Below are 10,472 nucleotides of genomic sequence, written 5' to 3'. Positions count from 1 at the left end.
AAAAAAAAAAAAAAAAAAAAAAAAAAAAAAAAAAAAAAAAAAAAAAAAAAAAAAAAAAAAAAAAAAATTAGAATACCGTACATGTGGGAACAACACCCAAATAAAATGAAAGTCAAAGTCAAAGTCAAAAAAACACATTGCATTTATACAGTTGAAGGTGGGGTAGGTGGTTTTGTACCAAGTCAACTTTCGTAACCTACACGGTTTATTAATCACTTTCTTCTATTTGTGTTTCATTTTTGTACTATTAAACCTTATTTGTAATGGCCAATTCTTTAACTATCAACCTCTTTTTCTATTTCTTTTTCTTTATTTTTTTTAAATTTTATTATAATCATTCAACTTCTTCTTTTGGTGTTTCTCTTTGAAAATACAAATACAAACAAGGTTTATGCATGCATAATTTCACGCATAATTTAATTTTACTCGACCTTACTAAAGGCACACCAAAATGAATGAAGAAAATGTGGACATTTTTCTTTCCTCGGCACTCTAAACAACAATACGAGTGGACATTTTTCTTTGCTCCCTCTCAACTTGGAGATTATGTCTTGTGTTGTAACACTGATGAAGATTATAATAAAACCTCCGGGACTCATAAATCAAAAGCCGGAAATGTCTTAAGAAAGAAAAGAAAAAGTATGACTACAGTACTTTGGTTTTAGATGGGTCAACAGTAGAGGAACTTTCAGGCACTGCGAGTCCAGTAGAGTACTTTTTAATCCTCCAGGAAATAAGAATGCTGGATCCAATACCAAGTACAGGAAAAATGTATGACCATATCTGAGATTTCTGAGACCCAGAGGCTGAAGCAACTGCAGCACCAGCAAGACTGCCAATTGACGTATTCTGAAGTATCATTGGCAAGCATCCCATCACAGTTGGCACCAGAAAATCTAGAAAGAACCCCACTTTGGTTGCAGCAAGAGCATAGTTTATAACGTATGAGGGAATTGGAGAAAAGCGGGCAAGAAGGACAAACTTCCAACCATCTTGCTCTACTCCTCTACAAAGAAGATGGAAGTATTTATTCCTCTGGGCCCACTCCATAGCTGAACTTGAATTCCTAAAAAGTAACCTGAACAAAACATGACCTTGGATTGAGATGTTGGATAATAGAAATTCATAACACCGGATTGAGATGTTGGATAATAGAAATTCATAACACCAGACACTTCAAACATTTCAGGACATGTTTCTAGATGGGGCAACAACTTATAAATTACGTATATAGAGCAATGAACTTCTCAAACTGCCTTCCAACTCATTTTTTTTCATCACATCATAAAATTCCTCTGTTTTCTGCTAAACTTGAAAAAGAGTGCCTTTTTTTGCCCTCAAGGTGGGTCGGATATAAACACCAACTTGCAGGTTAGGAATTCACTGCTCTTCGCATCCATTCAAGGAAGCTCGCCACAGAAAAGCTCATCAATGGAGGGAGTCCTGTCTTTTCAAAGATCAGTGGTTCCCCTGCCTCTAAAATACGTGTATTTAGGTCTCTTCCAAAGGAAACGAATCCTTGGTAGCTGCTGGACAAGGCTATTTGGAAGTCTAAAATTCCAAGATCGGTTGGACACTAGCAACAAAGAGTGGGAAATGTTTCCTCACAATATTTTGTCCATAAGTTTGTGCTCCTTTCATAAAATACATTAGATGACTGGACTCGCCTCTACTTTCATGGCTCCTTTGAAGCTACAAGTTGGGGGAAGTTATTTAATAAATTTAACCTCCGTTGGTACTCCTCTAAAATGAGGGAGGTATAACAATAGGAAGTAAAATATTAGACAGCTTACACCAAGATATAGTTTGGTAAACAACATTGTCGAAGAGTTTTGTATAAGTTCGTGTTTTTTTCTTTGATTTTTTTCTTTCCACATATTCCAAAAGAAAGCCATGATGAGGTTATTCCATAATAGGGCTTTCGCATTCTTGAATGAGTGGTACATTAAGGCCATGTCCAATAGATTCTTTACCTCCCTAGGAAATGTGAGATGTCATCCGAATACATTGAGAATCGTTGTCCAAAAATTCTAAGCGTATGTGCATTGCATAAATAAGTGGATTTGTGATCCATTTTCTTTCCTGCATAATGGACACCAATATGGAGAAAGAGTAATGTAAGACCTTCTTTTTTTGAAGATTTTTGCTTGTGCTAATTGGGCTTTTATGTGCTATTTCCCAAAGGAAAATTTTCACCTATTCAGGGTGATGTCCTTTCCATATTGTCTTTGCTATCGTGAGATTTATTACTTCTACTTTCCCCCATGTCCATCATCAAGGATTTTGTAGAGAAGACCCCGTCAGCGCTAGGGGAACTAAGTCAATAAGTCTGCTTCGTTTGACAATACCACTAGAGAAAGTTCAAGGCTTAATTCGACCCATTCCGTTGCTTCATATCCTTTAAATTCTTACCACAGTTCAAGTCCCAAAATTCGTTAACAACAATCCATGTTTCTTTGATCGTGGTTTTTTTGCAATGAGAGAGCTTGTACAAAAGTGGATACGGCAGAACCAGCATGGTGTTTTCAATCCATGGGTCGGTCCAAAATGATGTGCTTCCTCCATCACTCACCGATGAGGTTTTAATGTTTCTTTATGTACTTCCAAGGTCCTTTTGCAGATGATGGAAGGGTTGATTTTTGACTGATATATGAGTATATTTAGCCTTTATAAGATTTCTCCATAAAACATTTTCTTGATGATGATATCTCAATATCCATTTTGCGAGGAGAGTCTTGTTCCTCTTCTTTATCGAGAAAAGACCGAGGTCTCCCTTTTCTGTTGAGAGGTTCATAAAATTCCATCGAACAAGGTGTCAACCATCTTTCCACAAATAGTTTCTAAATAATCTTTCTATATCCAAAGTCCCTTTTTGTGGCATTTCGAATAGAGAAATGCATTAGGTGGGGAGGTTGGATAATGTGGTTTGTATTAGGGCGAGTCTTCCCCTTTATAGATCAAGCAATGATTCTTTGTAGAATGCTATCATGAGTTACCTTGGAGGTTGTGGTTTTAAAGAAATTAAAGGGTGTTTAAAGATGTGACTTGAGGGGCCTAGTTATATACTTATTCTCTAATTGGTGCACTTTATCTAAAAAAAAGTTCTAACTACACAACATGGTGATGATCTATTCCAATTGGGGCAAAATAGGATTTCTCATCTCCGTACAGTTTGTTTAGTCAATACAGAGTAGAATTCTCATAAAAAAAAACTATACTAATGAAAAGTTTCTGTTTCTGTTTCTGTTTCTGTTTCAAAATAATATAAAAACTATTAAGTCGTGGCATATGATTTCCCCTACCACGCCACAGCCCGAATCATAGACGAGCTTTCTACTCTCATTATTCACCAAACAGAACAGCTTACAACAAATAGTAAGCACCAACTATTCTCTCAACCATGTGGAACACAAGAAATTTAACAAAACTTCAATCCTTTCACTTATCTATATAGACTAAAAACGTCAATCAACTTCTATCCTCAAATACAGCATCAGGGAAAAATAATCCATTTCAGGGAATCCAACGTAAAATTGTAAGATAAGACATATAAAATCCCCAATCAACAAACATATCTAAAACTACAGCAAGAAAATTCCGAACTTAATTCCATACCATGAACACACAATTTCACATCAGAGAACGTCGGAAGCCTTGCATAATCTCAGTACTGAATAAGAGGAAATCAGACAAGAAAAAGGAAATGTTAGATCAAACCTGCCGATCCAGAAGGAAAGGGAAGCCCCAAGCACCTTGGCACAGAAAACGCAAATCACGGCGGGGAAGAAGCCGAAGAGCAAAGAAGCAGTGGCCTCAAAGAATACAGCGTAGGGCAAACAGAGAGCAAGTGTGAAGGTATGGATGCCGACATACGCAGGCATGGCCCATATCCCCAATCGATCGGACCATTGGTCGAACACCTTGAGAGCCGCTTCTCTGTCAATTTCCCATCCGTATCGCTTCCCTAACTCTCTCAAAATCGCCAGCACCGCCACTACGGCGGCTAATTTGAACCACCGTCCCCACCCAGATCCCATCTTCCTGGAGATTTGATTCCGGTTAAAAACCGTTCAGGGCGGAGACTACCACCGACCACAAAATAGATTCGGTATTTGGAAACGTGAAATGATTGCGTTGGATGGACCGTAATATTCCACACATATACAATCAATTTTTTTAGTAAAAAACTTGCACTACGATTTTACAAAATTTCGATAAGGTAAACGCCTTGTGCCTAAGTTGGTTTTAAATGAAAACAATGTGCATTCCAAAAAAAGAAAGAAAATCTGGACACTGGCCTACTTGTGACATTGGCTCCAATGTTTACTAAGAGTGCATAATTCTAAAATGATATTTTAAGACCTTTATAGACATGGACAATATTTTTTTGTAAACTCCTCCTTAATAGACATGCACAATATCTAGTATGAATGGGTCCTAAAAATAATGAATATTAGTGAAGAGAATGAGTGGATTATGGATTAATGGATTTGGGATTAGAATAGAAATGAAATGGATTTGGTTTGAAGAAGTTTTGTTGAACCAAAAAGACGCCATTTTTGACATCTTACCAAACGCCCCACTCTGTAATTGTACCTTTTATGAGTTAAACACCTCAGCACACACAGTCGGAGTCAAACCTCGTGCGCTTTCTCTTCAACAACAAGTCCCAAATCCTGACTGTTACGAACAACTTTGACCCGCCTCTCCATTCTTCCCTTCCCTTGTCATAAATATACTGAATCAACCTCTCATTCGTTCATTCATTCCAACATGCCTTCCTGCCCTCGTTTCCACCTCCCCCATCACAACAACATCAACCTCATTCTCCCCGACGGCCATGTTCGAATCTACCACCGCCCCATCCACGTCTCTGACGTCTTGCTCGAATTCCCTTTTCATCTCATCTGCCGAGCCGACTCCTTCTACATCGGCCACAAGATCCCTCCCCTTGCCCCCCACCACCACCTCCAGCTCGGCCATAACTACTTCCTCCTCCCCAACCATTTTTTCCACTCCGTTCTCTCCTTCCTCACCGTTGCTTCCTTTTTCTCCTCTTCCACCAACAACAGAATCCACACCCCCTTCGAGATCCAACGGACCCCCTCCGGCTGCCTTCGAATCCACCTCTCCGACGACTTCATTTCCGGATTGCTCCAACAGGGCAACCCCAAACTCCAGGAGCCACTCGGCAGAATCTGCACCACGCCCCAATTGGCTAAGGACTACACCCGCCTCGTATACAGGCGCCAATGGAAGCCAAAGCTGGAGACCATTCGGGAGGGTGAAAAGAAAGGGGGTTCGCCGTTTCGCTTCAACAAGGGCAACCCATTTCCGTCTCTTTTAAAGCCGCCGCGGAACCCTTCCGCGGCATTGGCGTGGACCATATCGGCCAACCCCTTCCAGCTTGCTTATAAGACTAAGATTCGCATCAAATCGAGGGCTTAATTCCTTGCATTGGAAATCAGTTTTTGGTAGATTAGACATACCCACAACACATGTGCATAGTATAATATCATACAAACATAACACACCCATCCAATTCCTTTTTTCAGAGCTTTTACTGTTCTTAATCTGTGCTTAAATTAATCATTAATCATTAATCACCACAATTTCCTGGACTTACTTATCCAAACATTGCTTTGGTTTAGTCTCTTTTTCAACAAAATTGGCATGTCCGATTAACATGCTTAAATGTTTGTATATGCTAATACATTAAATTGAGAATTATGTGAACGATTAGGGACATTATTCAGCCTACACTATCGCCAAAGTTATTTGGTGGGTAATTACTTGGATGACATAGCAAATCAAATATTATATTAATGAAGTTTCCATATTGACTCTCCTACGTTGGATGTGAAACTTTGAAACTCTATGAAAGACGGAGACTCGTTAATGGGTTTTGAATAAATGTTTGTTCAATTTTGACCCTATTTATAATTTATTTCTTATTTCTTAAGATTAAGACTAAGGGGGGATTTTATTATGAAAAAAAAAACTCAGTTCTAGAAGCCAGACGAAAAACCAACTTTTGGAAGCTTCTTCTCATCATTATTAAAACCAAAACCCGTTTAACATGTTCTGCCTCAATCCTCCATTTGCGTTTGACTGTTCGAAATTGGTATGATGTCATGCAACAACCGAGTTGACCTTCTAGATTGATTGCTCATAAATTCAATCCAAAAATTAAATACACCAAAATCTATGTGTTTTCATACCTAACCAAATTTGAATGTTGAACAAAAGAATTATAATATTCTTTATTTTATTTTTTATTTTTTATTTTTTATTTTTAAAACACAAATCAACTTTTATTAAGTTACTAATTTTAAATTGAATTCATGCTAACTGTTACGATTTATGTAGAATTAATGTTGATATTTCATTTTAGTTAAAAGTATTGAATTTGATTGCACAACAAGTTTGAAGGCTTTTATGTACATATGCATCACACAATTGTTACTGAGTAAAGAAAATCTAAGACAAAGGGTGATTTATTTTTGGTAATGAGGGGGAGCCAAACAACAAACGAGTTGTAAATGAAGGTGAGAGGCATTCCAACCTTCCTTATTTTTATTTTCAAAGGCCAAGTCTCTAATGGAAAGCTGCAACTTCTTCCTTAAAGTGTTTGAGCAGGTTCTCAATATTCATCACTGAATGGTCGCCCTTATCTCTCACCCGTACACTCACCTGCCACAACAACTCACGGCTTGATACCACATTCAACTAAACTAGATAACAAAGATTCAGGCTAGTATTTGGCAAATGAAAACAACATATCCAGAGTCTATCTAGGAAAGGTGTGTAGGACCATTCAATTTAAATTTTATTTTTTAAACGACACAAACAAGCAACCGAACAAATATTATTGTCATTGTAAGCATTGAAACCTGTTCAGTGTTAGCCTCCTCCTCGCCAACGACTAATATGTAGTTATACTGAGCCAGTTGTGCTTCTCGCACCTGAAGAAACCAAGATAATCATATCTCAAGCAGGTATCGCAAGAATTTGTCAATTTTAACCAATTATTAAATTGAGAACTCATTCATACATTGTTTTCAGTCAACGTCATAGACCATGACTAAGAACGAGGAAAGTAAGAAATATTCATTTCAAAAAGGCACAAAAGCATAAACATGAATAATAAAGACAAAAGTAAATTGGACGCACCTTCTTCTGAATCTTTCGGTCTGTTGTATCCACATCAACATAATAACCAGCATGATGAATTGCATCACGCACCTATAAAAGTTAATACAGCAAAATGGTATCGTGATCTATGAAACGTAACAGCCAGACAGGTCATGTAGACAATTCTTATGTATTGTATTACAACCAGCATTCGTAAGGGGTTCTCTACATTTACATTTAATGAAAAGAAAATTGTTTTAAGTGGTCCAATGATCTTTAGGCCGAAAATTTTGAATACATGAACTTTGAAAGTGAGACTTAGAAAAACAGACTTGGTATTGTAAAGGAATCAAACAAATAATATTTAAGTGCTACCTTCAGTGCATAGGATTGAGATTTCTCTGACACAGGGCAAACAATTGCTTGACGCGGACTAAGCCAAAAGGGCCACTTCCCTTTATAGTGCTCCAACAATATAGCAAACATTCTCTCAACGGACCCCAAGATTGCTCTATGAATCATAACAGGGCGTTCCCTTTTGGCCTCATCCTCTGCTGAGTAATATAAATCAAAGCGAGATGGAAGCTGGAAGTCCAACTGCAAACAAATACGCCCATGTTGTAAAATATTTTTGTTTGCATTAGAGCTCTAGCAACAATGCGAGAAAGAAACTTGAAAATAAGTAGATAATACCTGAAGGGTTGCACATTGAAACTTTCTTTTCAATGCATCGGATACGCTAATATCTATCTTCGGTCCATAAAATGCACCATCTCCTTCATTGATCTATTTTAGATGACTCATTGGTCATAATTTGTAAGTGCTAAAATGGAGTCCAAGGACCGAGATATAAGATTATAAAAAAAATAAAAAATAAAAAATAGATAAGATAAAGATACAAATTCATTAAAGAACATGAAAGAATAATTATCTAGAACATAATTCTGACAATGTTATGACTAGAAATTTGCGTGGAAAAACCTTGTGAAATTGCAAGGTAGAGTTACGCTTTAGGAAAGCATATTCAGCGAATGGCAAAACGAGAAGGTAGACAATATAAGTAGAGTCGTGATGAACTAAACTGATGGATAAGCAAGAACCACAAGTAGTGGCACACATTTTCAAATATTCAAAGATGTAATAAGCAGAGAAAGAGAGGATTCTATGATCAAGCTAGAATTTAATCATAGAATAGCTGTGTTAAGCACAGAGAATTCCAGTATAGCCAAATTCAATAAAGAGTGCAAAGAAAATTAACCAGAACTATATTTTAAAACCAATTATACAGTAAATTTAAAATCATGTGGTCCACACCATTATACTAGCAATTAACTGCATCAAAGGAAAACTTAATGGAAGTTCAACCTCATCAAAAGTACCTGCCAGGGCTTCCCAAATTCATTCAGCGCTTCTGTAAGTGCAGCTTCTGCTTTTTCCCATGTTTCTAAATCTCCAAGGTATTTCTCTGGCCTCTACAACATTTAAAAAAAAAAAGAAAAAAAAAAAAAAGAATAGAGAGATGTTAAACATGAATCAGTTACTCAAGCAAGAGCTTCCACCAGCAAAGGGGAAAAAATAGCATACAAGTTGAGAGTAGGATAGGGAAAAAAGTATTGAAGATCCTTGGGCAGTTGTCAAGAAACATGCAAGGACTAGGAGTGCGATAGACCAAAGGTTAGATGTATTTAACAAAGGAAAGGAAAGAATGGAAGATAACGTGAAAAGTGCAAGCAGTGAAGTATTGTTAATGAAGAAACCAGGTTAGAAAGCACTTCATGGAAAGTATACTAAGCCCTTGTGTGTGCTAGGATCAAAAGACACATTGGAGGTACCCAAGGGCCAACAGGTGCTAATCAAATAGGAAGGCTGTCCACCAGCCGGGTCATCATGGAAGTCTTACATCCCTTGTCGTTCCAAATTACTGAGAATATAGGAAGAGAGAGTGAGGTTGGGTGGTATTTTTTTTTTTAGCTAATAGAATTTTGGGAAGGAGAGCACAATGGGAAGCTCTGGAATTATTTCGCTAACACTTACCTTTCTCTTTCTAAAATTTAAATAATAGAATAGAAGTAAACAAGAGTCACAACTCTACCAAGGGCAAGAAGCATGTGTAGAAAATGGGGGATTGCAGCAACACCGTACAATTATACACATAGTCTAAATACACGAGATTGTTGGTTTTGACCCTCGATCGAAGTACACCAGAACAAATAATTGAAGCAGAAAAAATAACTTGGGGGAGAATTTATAAAATTGTTGAACCTAACTCTTTTGTGGGAATCACTCACACTCTTTATTGTGACCAATCAAGAAGAGATTACAAGTTCGGTAGAATACTGCTACACTTTGCTTTTGCTTTGTCTGGGATTTGGTGTATCAGACCAGTTTTCATATTTTTCAATAACTAAAAAACTAACATGGGTATGAAGGTAGTATAAATTCAAATAAGATATCAGATTGTCAATTGATACAACATTCTAAAAACATATCACTCTGAACTACAATAATTTTTTTCAGGAGTGCAATTTATCAAAGAATGATGAAGGGAAAATAGCATGCATCTTAACTAATTAAAAAAATGCATCAGATAACTTCACTAGAATTCAAATTATGTCGAAGTAAGAACAAAGGAATATTCTTAAAATGATTTTCTTTTAAGAACAAAGGTAAGAACAAAAAAATGCATCAGATGCATGTGCTTTCTCATCAATTTTCTTGGATAACAAAAAAATAATTCCCTTGATTGTCCTTGAACAAAACTATCAAACATTAACATACCGTTGATAGCTTCAGCTCAAATGTGAACCCAAAAATGTTATAAGCATATTGGATGAACTCTAGGACTCCCCTTACTTCATCTTTTATCTATATAATGAACACAGAACAAAAAAAACAGGAGAAATTAATCTTAATAAACTCACAAGCAATAGTTGTCAGCATGTCAATTAAATAATATTAACCTGGGACTCCCTGCAGAAGATATGAGCATCATCCTGCAAACAAATTGGACTGAACTTATGAAGTTGATGGAATACACATAGAACGCCAACAAAAAAATCTCATACCTAAAGAACCAAGTTAAAGGTAAACCATAATAGACCAATGTAACAAGATGCTGACTATATTCTAACCTAGCACAATTTCCAATATACACCAGGATCTGGAAATACCTGCTGAAATCTTCTCACACGAGTTAACCCAGTCAGTGCCCCACTAGCCTCATTACGATGCAACACCCCAAAATCAGCTAACCGGAGAGGAAGTTCTGAAGATCAATAGCGAACATTAAAAGAAACACTTGACCAATAGAGTATTCAAGAATAAACACACACACACAC

At 37.0% G+C, this 10,472-nt stretch overlaps 3 protein-coding genes across 4 annotated transcripts in view; 1 reads left to right on the top strand and 2 right to left on the bottom strand.

Moving 5' to 3' along the window:
- Positions 1 to 408: 408 nt before the first annotated feature.
- LOC111470758 lies at positions 409 to 4,252 on the bottom strand. The gene is made up of 2 exons (XM_023116358.1): positions 3,718 to 4,252; positions 409 to 1,078 (listed from the first exon to the last, which is right to left on the bottom strand). The coding sequence occupies exons 1-2, from the start codon at positions 4,035 to 4,037 to the stop codon at positions 646 to 648; spliced, it is 753 nt and encodes a 250-aa protein (XP_022972126.1). The 5' UTR covers positions 4,038 to 4,252; the 3' UTR covers positions 409 to 645.
- Positions 4,253 to 4,445: 193 nt separating this feature from the next.
- Positions 4,446 to 5,491, top strand: LOC111470759. The gene has a single exon (XM_023116359.1). The coding sequence runs from the start codon at positions 4,774 to 4,776 to the stop codon at positions 5,446 to 5,448; it is 675 nt and encodes a 224-aa protein (XP_022972127.1). The 5' UTR covers positions 4,446 to 4,773; the 3' UTR covers positions 5,449 to 5,491.
- Positions 5,492 to 6,388: 897 nt separating this feature from the next.
- LOC111470850 (threonine--tRNA ligase, mitochondrial 1-like) overlaps positions 6,389 to 10,472 on the bottom strand; it is a 9,466-nt gene continuing 5,382 nt past the window's right edge. For both annotated transcript variants that reach the window (XM_023116499.1, XM_023116498.1), the window contains 9 exons: positions 10,305 to 10,399; positions 10,095 to 10,127; positions 9,913 to 9,999; positions 8,514 to 8,606; positions 7,828 to 7,920; positions 7,510 to 7,731; positions 7,174 to 7,245; positions 6,894 to 6,965; positions 6,389 to 6,693 (listed from right to left, as the gene is read on the bottom strand). In XM_023116499.1, the coding sequence (XP_022972267.1) occupies positions 6,598 to 6,693; positions 6,894 to 6,965; positions 7,174 to 7,245; positions 7,510 to 7,731; positions 7,828 to 7,920; positions 8,514 to 8,606; positions 9,913 to 9,999; positions 10,095 to 10,127; positions 10,305 to 10,399 (863 nt within the window). In that variant the 3' untranslated portion in view covers positions 6,389 to 6,597. The remainder of the gene's footprint in view (positions 6,694 to 6,893; positions 6,966 to 7,173; positions 7,246 to 7,509; positions 7,732 to 7,827; positions 7,921 to 8,513; positions 8,607 to 9,912; positions 10,000 to 10,094; positions 10,128 to 10,304; positions 10,400 to 10,472) is intronic.

The sequence above is a fragment of the Cucurbita maxima genome, unplaced genomic scaffold, assembly GCF_002738345.1.
Source record: "Cucurbita maxima cultivar Rimu unplaced genomic scaffold, Cmax_1.0 Cma_Scf00047, whole genome shotgun sequence".
In the NCBI taxonomy this organism is placed as follows: Eukaryota; Viridiplantae; Streptophyta; class Magnoliopsida; order Cucurbitales; family Cucurbitaceae; genus Cucurbita; species Cucurbita maxima.
Note: the sequence above shows the minus strand (reverse complement) of the source record. Positions and strands in the feature narration are given on the sequence as shown.

What these genes read in the sequence shown, in the direction of transcription:
- LOC111470758 (XM_023116358.1), bottom strand. Translation starts at nt 4,037, where the DNA reads ATGGGATCTGGGTGGGGACGGTGGTTCAAATTAGCCGCCGTAGTGGCG. An exon ending in CTTTCCTTCTGGATCGGCAG is followed by an intron (nt 1,079 to 3,717) that starts GTTTGATCTAAC and finishes TGTTTTGTTCAG; the next exon opens with GTTACTTTTTAGGAATTCAA.
- LOC111470759 (XM_023116359.1), top strand. Translation starts at nt 4,774, where the DNA reads ATGCCTTCCTGCCCTCGTTTCCACCTCCCCCATCACAACAACATCAAC.